Source organism: Thunnus thynnus, chromosome 22, assembly GCF_963924715.1.
Source record: "Thunnus thynnus chromosome 22, fThuThy2.1, whole genome shotgun sequence".
Lineage (NCBI taxonomy): Eukaryota > Metazoa > Chordata > Actinopteri > Scombriformes > Scombridae > Thunnus > Thunnus thynnus.
In genome coordinates, this window is record NC_089538.1 from 26,644,387 (window position 1) to 26,660,857 (window position 16,471).

Sequence of the window (16,471 nt, forward strand, 5' to 3'; positions counted from 1 at the left end):
GTTCAGGTGTGTTCAGGAATGTCTGTATGAACAAGAACCAGTATGTTTCTGCAGGTTCAGGCTCATTTACATACAGACAAATATGGTCAACACTTCCCTCTGTAGTCTTAATGTAGAGTTACCGTGGCAACCTGGAAAAACAAAGACAAAAAACCTCACAGGCAGAGCTGGAAAGTAACTAAGTTCATTTACTCAAATACTGTATTTAAGTACAGTTTGAGGTATTTGTACTTTACTTGAGTATTTCCATGTGATGCTACTTTCTACATTTCAGAGTGAAATATTGTACTTTCTACTCCACTACATTTATTTGACAGCTTTAGTTACTTTTCAGATGAAGATTTGACACAATGGATAATATAACAAGCTTTTAAAATACAACACATTGTTAAAGATGAATACAGTGGTTCCCAACCTAGGGGTCGGGGCCCCTCCAAAGGGTCAGCAGATAAATCTGAGGGGTGGTGAGATGATTAATGGGAGAGGAAAGAAGAAAAAACAAAGTTCTGATACACAAATCTGTTTTCAGTTTTTGGACTTTTTCTCTAATCTTTGATTTTTGCTGAAATATTGGATCATTTGAACATTTATTGAAATGAAAGCATGTGAGAAGTTTAGAGGGAAAAATCACTATTTGGTGGAGCTGTTAACAACTCATAGACATGTGAAATGTGACCCCGACTACACACTGCTTTTTGTAAGACGTCAAAAGACAAAAAGGTTGGAAACCACTGGTTTCATCTTTAACAATGTGTTGTATTTTAAAAGCTTGTTATATTATCCATTGTGTCAAAGTAAATTTCTCTTTTTAAAGAACATGTTGGTTCTGATTTGATGTCTTTAGGTTTCAGATCATTGAAGGAAATAGTTTAGTTGTTAATTAAAAATGTACATAAGTTAAATACTCACTTTAAAAAAAAGATAATTAGAGTTTGTCGTCTCAACTTCAAATCAAAGATACACAATTAAATAAATAAATGATCAGTGAAATAAACAGAATGTGTAAATCATTTTATTATTATTATTATTTTATTAATATATTTATGATCCTTCAGTCTTAGAGGAAAATGATGCAGTTTAACATTTATTATCCTCACTGTCATTTAAACTCAACTTTCTTATACTATTCAACTTCATTTACTTATTTATTTGTTTGTTTGTTTATTAGTTTGTTTATTTATTAGTTTATTTATTGATTGTATAGTTGGTTAGTTGGTTCTCTTCAGTTGTTTACATCATGATTGTTAACATACGTCTGTTGGTAATAAAGCTACAGTCAACCAACTATACAATCAGCTGCTCTTTGACATGTTTTCTCTTTCACAGGACGTCTGTTTGATTTACAATCATCAATGAAAGTTCAACATTCAGAAGTTGCAGCTGGAGATGAAGAAACTGGAGAAGAATATAAACACAGCAGAGATTCATGGTTTAGACTTTATTTAATTTACTTTTTGTCTTCACAGCTTGAACAAAATGAGTGAAAAATAAATAAATAACACACTTTAATTTCTTACATTATAAATGTTAAACTTTTAAAGAAAATGATTCACTCCAACATGAAGGTGACTATGAATAAAATGGGGATTAACTTAAATAAGTATTTTAGTAAAAGTTCCTCACAGTTCTTCATCTTATGTTTCTGAACACAGACGAGACAAAAGTGATGTGATTATTAAAAGACGTCTGCTGGGATTCTGTTTCAGTCCGTCAGAGATTCTTTGACACAAAGTTAAATTAAGATTGACAGTAAACCTGCTACGGAGCAGCTGGTTCTGCTGTATGAGTTACCATGGTTACCGTGGTTACCATGGTTACTGAGCAGCCAATCATATAAGCCACAGTGATGGAACAAACTGTCACTTAAACTAACCAGACTCATCAGAATAAGCTGGATGAAAACCTCTCAGTCCACCTGTGCAGGCAGATGTTTACAGTCAGACACTCTGAGCTCAGTCATGTGATGTTGTAGAAGTCAGCAGTCATGTGATCAGATCAGCGTCTCGGTTCAGCAGTTTGTTGTTCAGTTTACCATCAGACACCTGGACGCAGCGTCACTGGAGTTTTTTTAATGAACCCACAAACATTTCAGGCGTCTGTGGAAAGTCCTGACTCACTTTCACTTCCTGTTCAGTCAGCAGCCAATCAGAAGCAGAGCTGCTGATGAATCATCAGTCACCAGGATCAACAGGTTGTTGTTGATCAGCAGCAGACTGAAGGAGCTCAGACGCCTCCTGCTGGTTCATCGTGGTACATCAGTTTATTTTACACCTGCTCAGGTGTTCTCGGTGCAGACGTCCGGATTTAACCATCATCAACATGTCGGTCGTCTCACCTGATCAATGGTCTGAACCAGGAAGCAGGTTTGAGGCTAACGAGGTAACTTCAGGTGTGACTCTGGGTTTTCAGTTATACGACGCTGGTTCACTTCTTACCGGAGTTCATCACCATGGTAACTGATGCTGAACAGCTAACCTGCTAGGATCAACACTCTGACCAATCAGATCACTGGAAATAAAGAGTCATCATTCCTACAGGATCCCCACATGGACAAAAGTCCTGAGTTTGACAGAGAAGATGAGACTCAGTGTGTTGATCTAAAAGCTTCTCTCCTCTCTGGGAGGAAGAGTTTTATTCACTGATACACAGCGTCTCATTATTGATTAGTTCTTATTCTGATTGATTAACAGCCTCATGTTCAGCAGTCAATAACATGAGTAACACTGCAGCTTGTGAATGAGTTCATGTTGTATTTTTTACCTGTGTTTAGTGTCGATGAATTGAAGAGTGACTGTATCCATAGCAACCAGCAGGTGGAGCAGCAACATGTAGTTTTTTGGGGGGAAATTCATCACAGTGTGAACGAGCTCTGAGAGAAATCAGAGGGTTCGGTCGCTTTATAAGACGCTCCAGTGTTTAGTTATAATGTTGTTGATTTCTCGTCCAATGGGAGACAGTTCAGTGGACAAACCGCCGCCCTCTGATAAGCTGTCCAGATGTGCGTCTCCTGGCAGCTTCTGTCCAGTCATTTCTACTGTATTACACTCAGACTCCTCATCTGTGCTGCAGTTTCTTCTCAGTCACAGAAACTTTCCTGTTGGAACGTTTTGATCAGTTGTTGTCCTGTTTCTGCTTCATGGTTTGCTGTAAATGCTGCTGTCTGAACCTCCATGTTGGTTGTTGTACATTGTCAAATCTAGAAAACTGACTTTCTCTTTGGATTGTTCACTGTGAAACACAGGTATTGCGTGGTAGAGTTGATGTAATCCACAAAGTCATTCAACTCATCCGTATCAAAGTATCTTTTCCATAATGAAATCTTGGAGAGGAAAGGCTTGTTAGATGAATTATGAATGAAACTCCATCACTCAGCTCACATATGGAAGGAACTCCCCATGTTCACACCTCTCCTCTGCAGATAATAAGCTTCTGCATGTTGGAAATCATTTTTAGATAGGATTATTTCTGTGAGCGTCAACAGAAATTCATCAGGCAGTAGCAGCTCAGTAGGGCGTGTTTCTAAATAATATAACAGTGCTTCAATGCTACAGCGTGATGGATACAGGTGTACAGACTCTGGACATCACATGTTACAAGAATGAAATATTTGTCACTCTTAAAAGAATCCAACAGTTTAAAATATCTGTTGTGTCTCTAAATAGTTTAGTAAATGTCTTAACAATAGAATGAGACAGCTGATACTGGATATGATAGGTCTGAGGAGCAGATTAATCAGTGGTTTGTGGACTTTAGGAAGCTAAAGGACAAATTTAGGACAAATTGGATGTTGTACAGTCAAAAAGTCTTTTTCTGTTTCTATAATCCAACCTGTTGAAGCCCTGCTGCCTCCAGGACCTGATCTACCTCAGCTTGATATTCATCCACAGGGTCACCGTTTAGGGGCTGTAGAGTCAACAATCATCAATGATGACACTGTTTGTTTTAATGTCTAAATCTACCAACAGTTGGTGAATGGTGAGTGTTAATTTTGGCCCCTGTTCCCAGTACAACCAGTCTGACCTGCTGCCACTGGAGCAGTTGGGGTTAAATGGTGGTTTTTTAAAACACTTTGTAAACATTATTTTAAGAAAAGTGCTATAAAATAAATGATTATAATCATCATTATTATTATTATTATTAGTGAGGACATATCTGCATTGTGAAGTTCAGGTTAAATGTTGAGAACCTTCAAAAGTAGAAATACTGCATTTAAAATCTCACTGAAGTATCGGCAGCATTTAAAGTACAAAAAAGTACAGCAGAGTATTATATTTATTATGTATATTTACATTATTGGAATATTAATAATCCAGTCAGTGTAGAGATAATCTAGTCTGATTTATAACAATAAATATTTTTATAAACTGATCAAATTACAGATAAATTATTGATCTGTAAAGCAGCTGGTAGCCACAGCTGTCAGATAAATGATGTGCAGTAGAAGTACATACTCAGATAAAGTACATGTACCTCAGAGTACTACAGCAGTAGTAAATGTACTTAGTTATTGGTATGAATGATGTCACATGTTCACTTCATGTGTTGAGTGGATGTAAAGTTTTACTGACCTCTTTTATTCCTCTTCTCTCTCTCTCCGTCCATTCATCTGTTTCTGTCAATCAACTCTGTAAACTTCTGGGAGGCCATGAAGAAGTCTGATGTTAGTCCATCCTGTTCTGCTGGTGTTACTTACCTGACCCCCCTTTAGTACAGCTCAAGGGCTCCACCTAGTGGCAGCCCCCCCTCCACACAGAGAGGAAACCAGGAACGCTTTGAGCTGAAGTCCTGGTCTGGATGATTGTGGTTTCAATCACAAGTTCTGTGATGTTCTGGTTTGATTCTGTTGTTATTTGAGGTCTGGACTTGGATTCATGGTACAGGAATATATGCATAGATTGACTAATGAACATGCTGTATTATATTATATATATTACTGAATGTTAATGGTCTAAACAATCCCATCAAAAGTTAAAACAGGAGAAAATCAAGTTGCTTTCTGGAAAGAAACATGTTTGTCTAACATGGAACATGAGAAGCTGAAGAAAATGTGTTTTAGAAATAAATTTACTCCTCAGATAGATCAAGAGAAGACAGACGGGATCAATATTGAATCATACTGTTTTTATTTTCTTTGTCTTTTTGTTTCAGGACAAAAAGACAAAGATGGTTAAATTTGTTCTAGTAAAGATCGAAGTGGAGCAGAAAGAAGTTACTCAGTGTAACATATACACTCCCCCAGGCAGCGATATCACCATCTTCAGGTTGTTACTATTATTATTATTATTATTATTATTATTATTATCATTATTAGGGATGGATGGGTATCAAGAACTGGTACTAAACTGGTACCAGTTCCAAGTACCAAAATATTGATAAGCTCCTGGACAAACGGTGCTGCGATCAGTATTTATGTAATGTTAATTCATTCTAACATAGTCGGCATTTTCAGATTCCCAACAGTCCCCTAATGATGACGAACTGGTCGGCATCAGGTGATCATGTTTGATGCTGTGTTACTGTGTGTTCTGTACTCACCAGAGGGCTGTTCCATCAATGCAGCTACAGAAAGCTGCGCTTACTGGAAGAAGTCTGACTAGAATTAACGTCAACTTCCACTTGAGGATCAAGTCGTTCCATTAACACAGTTTAGCTGCGTCTAGTCAGCCTTCAGTCTATCTAGACTGGAGTAAACCTGCAGTGTACACGTTCACAAAGTGCATAAACAGCCCAGAACAGTCGATTGTAGAAAAGACGATACTGTGTCACTAAAAGAAGAGAAAACTAGAGCGAACAGAACAAACCTGCTGATGAAACTATATGAAGAATATAAACTACAGTTAACAAGGTGAAGGAGACGACTCGGCACAAAACTGATGACAGATTAAATGCACACCTGTAGGCAGGTAGTGATGGTCTAAAGGTTTTAGGTGAACTGATCACCAGAAGGTTGATGGTTCAATCCCTGCAGGCTTGATGAGTCTGGGTGGGGAAGTGAAGAGCAGCGCTGGTTCCTGTTCATGGTTTTATCTTTATTTGTTAATAAATGAGCGTTCAGTAGTGTTGCCCTTCAGATCAGTGTGGTTATATTATCACTAGACTGGATAATATCAGATGTATAATTAAAATTATGGTGTCTGCAACTTAAGAGAACCGACCAAAATAGAGAAATGAGAAGAGCCCTATTTGTCTCTACAAAGTGACTGCTGTGACACAGTTAGATATTTTTTTTATTGATCTGATTCACCTCTTTCTTACCAGCTCCATCTCTTCTTTCACTCTCTAGCCCCCTCTCCTTCTTTTTCTCTCGTCTTTTTTTAAAATGAGTTAGGAAGCTGACAGCAAAGCCTAACTTTACATTTAACGTTATCAAATGAAAAGAAATGTCCGCCCCGCTCCTCTCGGTGCCTGTTATAATGTTACTGTGGTTTGTAGTAATATACAAGTGCCACAAGATGGCGGTAGCTATATCTGAAGTACCATAGAGGACCTGTGCAAATGTCAGTGACTAGATTTTCCATAACACTGTGGAGAGCAAACATGGCACCCACCAGACGGAAGTTTGACGTCAAATTCAAAGAGAGATTTTGCAACATGTGGAGGAAAATTAAGGAGCGAAAGCTACAAGACCTTTTGACTCAAGACCAAAAAGAATCAGATACTGGAAAAAACAGAAGCGTGAGCTGCTGTTAGCTGACAAGAGGAGAGCACGGCTAGCTGGAGGTGGGAGGAAGAAAGTTAGCTTGGAGCTAACGTTAGAGAGACAGCTGATTGATATTTGACTGTGTTGTTAACTGGCTATTAATGTTAATATCCAGCGTAACGTTACCTCAGATTTGTTTAGTTTTTATGTGACACTGGCCATATTTCCCCTCCCAGTACTTGACCGGTCATACTTCACACAAGTTATCTTGAAATGTTTGTGTAATGTTTCACAATAAAAGTCAGGAAATGAAGACTTTTAATTTTATTAATAGCATAATGCAGTAACAAAAATTTAACAGAGCAAACGGAAGCAGATCAGAAAACAGGGAGGCTTCGTACTAAAATATGACCAAATATACTTATCAAACAGAGGGAATTAGGAATAAAGCCCTCTCTCTAATATAAGCCTGCTTCCAATAAAGGCCTGGTACCCTCTGCACTTGAGGTAAATAAAGGCCCCGGCCACTATTAGAGAAAATACGGTAAGCCAAGCTATCCCGTTAGCCAGCTTGATGGAACATCCTCCAGTTATGGCCGACAGAGAAAACATTCATAAGTTTGGGCTCACTTTACTAAATTTAATGAAACTGCAGCTAAATGCAGCACATGTAAAAAGGTAGTTATGTGTAAAGGTGGTAACACCAGAAACCTCATGAAACACAAATACAACACTATAGATGTGAAGCAGTGCAGCGTGTTGCTGCACCAGCGTTGCTTCCTCTGCAGCCTCCCGCCTCCAACACTGATCAAAATCTCAACCTCATCGAGTCAAAGTAACACTATCGTTATAAAAATAAGAAACTTCTAGTTTATGTTTCTAATGAATCCCATAGACAACATCAGCTGAGCAGCAGCTTCATCAGTGGAAAACAGAAGTCATCACAATTTATCAAGTTACTTTCTCTGTTATCTATTTCTGTCACATTAGTGTTTGACTTTAGTTCTTTGGTCATTTGTAATATTGTTGAAGTTTAGTTTCTGGTAGTGAAGCAGCATTAAGACACATCAGCAGCAGACATCCCTCATTATATCAGAATCACAAATACTTTATTGATCCCTGAGAGGAAATCAGGTCATGTTACAGCTGTTCTCACTGTAGAAGAGAAATATATATAATCATAGAGAAATTATAAGAACAAATATGTAAAAAATATGTGTATCATACTACAATATATGACAACAGTGTAAATAATAAGGCTGAGAAATGTGATCTGTAAATGTGTTAAAGAGCAAGAATAGTATCAATAAATAAGAAATATTGGTAGAAATAAACAGTATAAATATTTGTTAGTCCCAGCAGAGGATGAAGGACTCCAGGGTTTGTATTCTCAGTGAAAGTAAAGAGATTTATTAAACTGGCAGCATACGAGCCACACGTCCTCCCAGTATCACATCATACTGTGTTCACTGGTTTGCAGTGTGACAGTTGTACTGGTCTGTTTCTGTTGTTTGTATTTATTGTTGTCACAGTGTTCATGCTGCTCTCTAGAAAAAGAGATTTTTAATCTCAGTGAGACTTTGACCTGGTTGAATAAAGGATTAGAGGATAAGAAGAAGATCACAGGTACAGAATACAAGTTCTGAATAATAACAAATGGAAATCTGAATCATTCTGTGATTTACAGTCGTCTCATAAACTGGGCAGAGAGGAGTTTAACCTGCAGATCCACCACTTCTTTCTAAAGGAAATAAGAAATAACTCAGATATTTATTGATGCTTATCATTCAAAACATATTAAAGGCATCATAGACTAATTATACAAGCGCTTCCCCTCAATGAATAAACATTCCAGCAGTTGCATCAGACAGAGCTGGAAAAGAAGCTGGTATAGTGATCTGAGAGGAAATTCAGTCTGCTGCAGTCCACTATACTAACCTGATCTGTTTCTTTATCACCTCCAAACACAAATCCAGAATAAAAGGGTCTCAGCACCCCCTGCTGGACCGATAAGGACCATGAACACGCTAAACATCACTGGGTTCAAAGTTTGGGTCAATACAGCACCAGTACAACACTGGGTTAACTTTAACCAGTAACAGTCTCTTCTGACCAGTGTTACACACAACCAGTGTTATAACAACACTAGAACTGGGTCAGAATAACACTAACCAGTACTGTGCTGGTGCTGTATTAACCCAAACTGGGTCAGATCTGAACCCAGTGATGTTCAGCCTTTTTAGAAAGAAGTGTCTGATTTAGTTTCAGAGATTCTGACCTGAAATCTGTTTTTTCTTCCACTTTTTGTACCTTGGAAATGTTCCCAAAGTTCTCAGTAAAAGTGGAGGAAATAAGTAATTAATATGTCAACTTGTTTTTGATTAAATATATTTCCAGAGCAGCTGTTCATATGAAATTAAGACCAGACATTAGTATTAACTCAATGAGGCAACACAGCTAAATAAATAATAACATTCCAATCAATGAAAAGGTTCTGTGCATTAAATTGTAATAACACAGGACAAAAGTATTGGACACACAGTAAGTAAGAAAAAGCTCTGAACCCGGTGATTCCACTAATTAGTCCTCTTACCTGTGCTAATTAGAATCAGCTGGTTAGTGCATGTGGCTGTTAGCTCCTCCACTGTGTTAACATCTGTGATGAATCATTTGTTACCGATCTGTCACATAAGAACCATCTCATGATGATTAGAGGCAAAGAGCTCCGACAAAACCTTCACAACAGGATTGTTGAGCAACGTAGGAATGACACCAGTTACTGACTGATTCCTCAACTCCTAAATGTTCCCATTAGCACCACTGGGACCATTAACACTCCGCCATCAACAGCTACGCTCAGGAGCTTCTCGTAATATTACTGACTTCGCAGTAAGAAAATTAGTCAGAAGAGTTGCCAAAGATCCGAGAACCACTCGGATAGAGCTCCAGAAAGACCTGGAAGAAGCAGGTAACACTGTCACAGAGAAAACAACAGGCGATGACTCCACCACCACAGTCTCCATCACCATACACCATCACCCAGTAAGACTCCATTACTGAAGAAAAGACATGTTGAAGCTTGTTTGAAGTTTGCTACACAACATCTGGAGAAGCCTGTAGATTACATGGAGAAAGTCATGTGGTCAGACGAGACAATAATTTAAATATTTGGCTCTAACACTACACGCCATGTTTGGAGGAGAATCGTCTGCTGCATATGATCCTAAAACACCTAGAGTGAAGTTCAGAGGTGGAAGCTTTATGGTCTGGAGCTGTTTCTCTTCTCATGGTACCAGCAGAATCCACATTGTTGCAGGGAAGATGAATGGAGTCGTGTATCAGGATATTCTAGAGAAGAATCTGTTGCCATCCAGCAGGACGATGAAGATGAGACGCAGCTGGACCTTCTAACAGAACAACGATCCAAAACACACTGCAAAGGAGACTCAACTGGTTCCAGAGAGAGACAATAAAGGTGTTGGAAAGGTCCAGTCAGTCACAGGACTAGAACCCAACAGAACATTTATGAAAGGAACCGAAGATAAAGATTCACCAGCGGGACCAGAATCTTCAACATCTGAAGACTCTTAGCAGAATGAGCCAAAATCCTCCCTGAACACTGAGATTAGTTTCAGGAAGGTTTGAAGCTCATTGCAAACAGAAGCTTCTCCACCAACTATCAACTACATCCAGTTAACATGTCAATACTTTTTCCTGCGTCATTCCAAGTTAATGCACAGAACTTTTTTTTATTGATTATAATGTTATAATTTCTTTAGCTGTGTTGCCTTATTGAGTTGATAACAATGTCTGGTCTTAATTGCATGAGAATAGCTGCTCTGGAAATATGCTGATGTGTTGAACACTTGAAGATTTTACGGCTGCGAGTAAAATAACTGTGATAAAAGCTCCAGAGGAGCCTCCCACCACCTCTTATCAATATAATCAACTCTGTTCAATCAATGAAAAATGACTTTTATCCTCCGACTTCAACAGGAGAAGAAGGATAAATATCCTGGAATCAACTGGACTTTAATAACTGTTGTTTGTGTGAAACCTGTAAAACTTTACGAGTTTATTGATGAGTTTAATAAACAGGAAGTGTGTCAGCTGTAGTGATCAATGTCTGATCAATAATATCATCATGTATCACTTTATACACACTCACTAAACTTGTAGTTTCATTTCTTGTGGAATCAGATCAGACGGAGAAAACAACCAATCACTGAAAGCAAGAAGCTCAGGTACAGTTCACAGAGAGTCACAAGGTTTTCTGAAGGTTTTCTGAAGGTTTTCTGAAGGTTTATTGTGGTTAAAAACTTGTATCAAATCTATCAATCACACACAAATCAATCAGATCACTGGATTATATTGATTGAGGCAGAGTTAAGGAGTCAGTCAGTGGAAATACAGGAGTCACTTTATCATCAGGCAGCGTAGGCGACTAAAAGGACCCAAACATCTGTAGATGAATTATGATGTTTAGATATAAAATGTTGAATTATGTTGCTGTTCTGACTCTTTGTACCTGAAATAACTCACAAAAGGCCCCAAAAGCTCTTAAAGATGCAGCTGAGTAGTTGAGAGGAAACATTGTTCCACTGATTTACTGACAGATAAATGTTACTGGTTACGCTGCTGCTTCACATTTTACCCACTAAACACAAACATTCACACATGAAGCATCATCATCGATTAAAATATCAGCAGGAGGCAAGAAGGGAAAGACCAGGACCAGGACCAGGACCAGGGGTAGGACCAGGACCAGGAGTAGGAGTATGACCAGGGGTAGGACCAGGGGTAGGACCAGGACCAGGAACAGGACCAGGAGTAGGACCAGGACCAGGACCAGGACCAGGACCAGAACCAGGTGTAAGACCAGGACCGGGACCAGGATCAGTTAGAGGGGACCAGAATGCGTCCTGGGTTAAAGAAGAAGAGACGAGAACAAGATCAACAACAGAACCATGTTTTAGACTGGTGTCAGACTGGTGTCAGACTGGTGTCAGGCTGGTCAGACTGGCGTCAGACTGGTATCAGACTGGTGTCAGACTGGTGTCAGACTGGTGTCAGGCTGGTCAGACTGGTGTCAGACTGGTATCAGACTGGTGTCAGACTGGTGTCAGACTGGTGTCAGACTGGTGTCACACTGGTCAGACTGGTGTCAGACTGGTCAGACTGGTTTCCTGCTCTGACCTTGGGACTTCCTCTTGTAGTAGATGAATCCAGCCAGAGATAAGATCAGACCCAGGATCAGTCCTGACGCTCCGATGGCGATCTTGTTTCTCTCTGACTCAGGCAGGGACGGATCTGAGGACAGACAGGTAGAGAGACAGACAGGTGAGCACACAGACAGGTAGAGAGACAGACAGGTAAGCACACAGACACGAAGAGAGACAGACAGGTAGAGAGACAGACAGGTGAGCACACATACACGTAGAGAGACAGACAGGTAGAGAGACACACAGGTGAGCACACAGACAGGCAGAGAGACAGACAGGTAAGCACACAGACACGAAGAGAGACAGACAGGTAGAGAGACAGACAGGTGAGCACACATACACGTAGAGAGACAGACAGGTAGAGAGACACACAGGTGAGCACACAGACAGGCAGAGAGACAGACAGATGAGCACACAGACAGGAAGAGAGACAGACAGGTAGAGAGACAGACAGGTGAGCACACAGACAGGTAGAGACACAGACAGGAAGAGAGACAGACAGGAAGAGAGACAGACAGGTAGAGAGACAGACAGGTAGAGACTGCCCTTGCACTCAGATATCCTCTGCTAGCACTTAGATTTGCTCAAACTGTTTGCTTCCACTCAAATATAATGTTGCACAGATTTGCAGGAGAAATCTGAGAGTAGAAGCAGCCTGAGTGAGGAGCTGAAGCTGAAGCAGCAAATCTGTGCAACATTATATGCAAACAGAAACAGCAAATCTAAGCGCTAGCAGAGGATATTTGAGTGCGACGGCAGGGTTTTGGGGGACAATTTACAAAATTTGAACGTGAAATCAATAAATTATGCTCTCAAATTGATATAAACACTCTTGAATAAAGATAGGGTAGGTAGAGAGAGACAGACAGACAGACAGGTGAGCAGACAGACAGGTGAGCAGACAGACAGACAGGTGAGCAGACAGACAGACAGACAGACAGACAGACAGGTGAGCAGACAGACAGACAGACAGACAGACAGGTGAGCAGACAGACAGACAGACAGGTGAGCAGACAGACAGACAGGTGAGCAGACAGACAGGTCTTTACCCCAGTCAGTAACCAGAGGTTCTTGCAGGCTGGCGTGTTCCACCATACAGGAGATCTTCTCTCCAGACCTTCAACACAAACAAACATCAGAGTTTGTGACAAACTTCCAGCAGCAACATTCTGAGCTGAGTTTCCTTCATTCTCAGTAAATCACTCTGCTCAACGTTCGACTCAGAACTTCAAAACATTCTGTGAATTTATTTCATTCAAAAATACAAATTTGTTGAACTTTGACCCACAAATTCACATCATTGACTAACAGTAATCCATCCTGACAGACCTCATGTAGCTGATCAGCTTATTGAAACAACATTTCATGAAAACATGCAGATGAATTTCACTGTGACAGTTTCTGATGTGTGACCAGAACTTAACTGAACACCTGGACCAGACTGGACCAGACAGGACCCAACTGGACCCAACTGGACCAGACAGGACCCAACTGGACCTAACTGGACCTATCTGGACCTGCAGCTGGACTCACCTGGGCGTGTACTCCAGGTGGGAGTGGATCTGGTAGTACCAATCGGTGTCCGCCATCTCATCGGTGGAAGTGACGTCAGAGGAGACTTCCTGTCCGTCTCTGAGCCATGTGACTCTGATCTGTTTGGGGTAGAAGTCGTAGACGCTGCAGACCAACATGGAGGGATGGTTACCAGAAGAGGGAACCTCAGAGTCCAGGACCACGTAGGGCTTCACTGGAATAAAGTCACATGATATAACATAATGACATAATAAAACTAAACTGATGTAACTGAGTCAAACAAATGTCAGCATGAAGATATTTAAACTATTTCAACAACATGGAAACTTTCACACAATAACAATCCAACAGACTTTAGTTTCATGTTAAAATCATGTTTTGTTATAAAATAAATGAGCTGACTGAGGTCAGATTTGATACGATATATATAGCTGATGACTAATTATCCTGTTATCACTGCTTGTTTCTGATTGGTGAGTGGGAAGTCACTCAAGGCTAACCAGCCAATCACAAGTGAGAGATCATTAGCAGCTCTGCAGAGTCACCAGTCTGAGTCTGATTAACGACCAGAAAGACAGAAAATATCTGTTTCTGTCACGTTTCAGGTAAAACTTCTGTGTGGGAACAAACAGATCATTACTTTGTTCTGTGTTATTCTGTGTTCTGCTCAGTTTATGTTTATTGTTTTATGTCATTTCTTAGTTTAAGTTTGTTTATTTTGCTTCAGATTGAGACGTCCTGTATTTTATCAGACTACATTTGGAGGATTTTGTTCCCTGATTATTCATAAAGAAATTAATAAATCTTTAAAGTGTCTAGTATTTAGTTTTACTGCTGAACACTAATAAAATGTATTAACATTATTAGTAGTAGTAGTATTGCAGTAGTAGTAGTATTGTAGTAGTATTGCAGTAGTATTGTAGTAGTATTACAGTAGTGGCAGTGTTTCACCACCAGATGGAGTCTTTAGTCTGATGTGTTTTAGGAAACAAACGTCTGTCTGTAAATATAATTTTAATATCAGGCAGATTAAACTTTAATGTTTTCATTCAGAATTATAATGTTTTAATATTATTTCAGGATCAATCAGCTGACAGGTTTTTAAAGAATATTATAATTTTCACTGAGAGGACAGAAAAACAAACTATAAACCCAGATGTGGTTTCATAGTTTTATATTTAATTCTCTTCTCTGTTTAATTATCTGTGAGTCTGAATTTCATTGTAAACTGTAACTGATTCTCTGTTAATGACAATAACGATTTAATTGATTGATTTGACGTGTTTATGTCTAAAAACACAAAACAAACCTTTAAAACTGAGCTGATCATTGATTCATCAGTTTAAACTTTATTGATAAACAGTAAATATGAGTCATGATGTCAATCAATCAATCAGCAGAGTTAATGATCCAGTTTGTTAACGAGGTTTAATGCGATCAAACACAAACTCACCTGATTTAGACAGAGCAACCTCGTAGTCAATCCCAATGTTGTTGTGGCAGTATCTCTCCCTCTCACCTCTCTTCGTGGCCAGCTCTGGACCGTTGTTCCAGTGTTCTGCCTGCTTCACACCGTACTCAGTGTATCCAACATACTCCCCCACACTGCTGTCAAACCTGGCGATCTCCAACTTGTTGTAATATGTAGACGAGATGTACCGGATGTCCTTCAGCTCAGTGGAGTTAAACTCACAGCGATCCACATAATAACTGATAAATCCATCTGAAGATAAAAACAATCAGTTTGTGAATCAGAGAATTGAACCTTCAGCTGACAGTGTATTGATCAGTGATCAGTGTATTGATCCTACCTGCTGTGTAGGCAGTGATGAAGTATTAACAGTGTATTGATCAGTGATCAGTGTATTGATCCTACCTGCTGTGTAGACAGTGATGAAGTATTAACAGTGTATTGATCAGTGATCAGTGTATTGATCCTACCTGCTGTGTAGACAGTGATGAAGTATTAACAGTGTATTGATCAGTGATCAGTGTATTGATCAGTGATCCGTGTATTGATCCTACCTGCTGTGTAGACAGTGATGAAGTATTAACAGTGTATTGATCAGTGATCTGTGTATTGATCCTACCTGCTGTGTAGACAGTGATGAAGAGGAGGGAGAAGCTCAGAAAGGATGAAGCCATGTTGCTCTGTTCTCTTGACAAACACTGACACAGTCTGACTGAGAGCTGCTCTAAAAACCAGAGGAGCTGATCACATGACCTGCTGATCAGCTGTTACCAGGCAGACTGTTCACACAAACGTCTGCTGCTGGAGAACCAACTCACAGTCACAGGACACATGTTACAGTATCTCACTGTCTGCAGGAGTAAAACTGATGATTCATGAACATCAATACATGTTAACTTGTGATCAAACTTTAACTTGTTGGTTTTGAAAGTCACAAGTTTTAGTTTAAAGGTAAGAAAATCTCCACACAGCCAGTCTGCTGCCTCACTGAAGACTTTTATAGTAACTATAGATGAGGAAAATGTTCTGAAATGTTCTGGTACCATAAATAAAAGAATAATAATTATTAAAGGTTCTATATGTAGGAATCAGAAATTCATTCTCATTAGTGACAGTGGTGTTAAGTGAGCAGCAGTCAACATCCTGTCAATTACATGTGATGTCTTTTTCCTCGCTCACATCTCTCATATGTTGGTTGTTTGTTTACGTTAGCAAGAGAGAAGCAAGACTCTCTGGAGAGCACAGACATGTTACATCCTTTGGATTTTCCAGCCCGGATCCTTCACATAGAAACCAGTCCACAGGCTGATACAGACAACTGACAATGTCATTTGTTATGTTACATTACAACCTGTTCACTCATTGGCAGTAAAAAACATTAATACATGTAAATTGCTTCTACATATAGAACCTTTAAATGTTAAAATATTAAACATAAATGTTAACATTGAACCAGATTCAGCTCAGCTGTTTCCTGTTAATCACATTGAAAACATCCACACAGTGACAGAACACTAAACAATACAACATCACACACAGCAGTACAGGTGGATGTTAGACTGTTTAAAAACCAAAGTGTTTATATGCAAAGACAAAACAATCAAA

At 39.4% G+C, this 16,471-nt stretch overlaps 1 protein-coding gene across 1 annotated transcript; it reads right to left on the reverse strand.

The window, feature by feature from the left end:
* Positions 1 to 10,920: 10,920 nt before the first annotated feature.
* Positions 10,921 to 15,643, reverse strand: LOC137175245 (H-2 class II histocompatibility antigen, E-S beta chain-like). The gene is made up of 6 exons (XM_067580994.1): positions 15,486 to 15,643; positions 14,849 to 15,118; positions 13,396 to 13,609; positions 12,912 to 12,979; positions 11,837 to 11,950; positions 10,921 to 11,562 (listed from the first exon to the last, which is right to left on the reverse strand). The coding sequence occupies exons 1-6, from the start codon at positions 15,538 to 15,540 to the stop codon at positions 11,537 to 11,539; spliced, it is 747 nt and encodes a 248-aa protein (XP_067437095.1). The 5' UTR covers positions 15,541 to 15,643; the 3' UTR covers positions 10,921 to 11,536.
* Positions 15,644 to 16,471: the final 828 nt, after the last annotated feature.

What these genes read in the sequence shown, in the direction of transcription:
- LOC137175245 (XM_067580994.1), bottom strand. Translation starts at nt 15,540, where the DNA reads ATGGCTTCATCCTTTCTGAGCTTCTCCCTCCTCTTCATCACTGTCTAC. An exon ending in ACCTCTGGTTACTGACTGGG is followed by an intron (nt 11,951 to 12,911) that starts GTAAAGACCTGT and finishes GTCTGTCCTCAG; the next exon opens with ATCCGTCCCTGCCTGAGTCA. An exon ending in CTACAAGAGGAAGTCCCAAG is followed by an intron (nt 11,563 to 11,836) that starts GTCAGAGCAGGA and finishes TCTTTAACCCAG; the next exon opens with GACGCATTCTGGTCCCCTCT.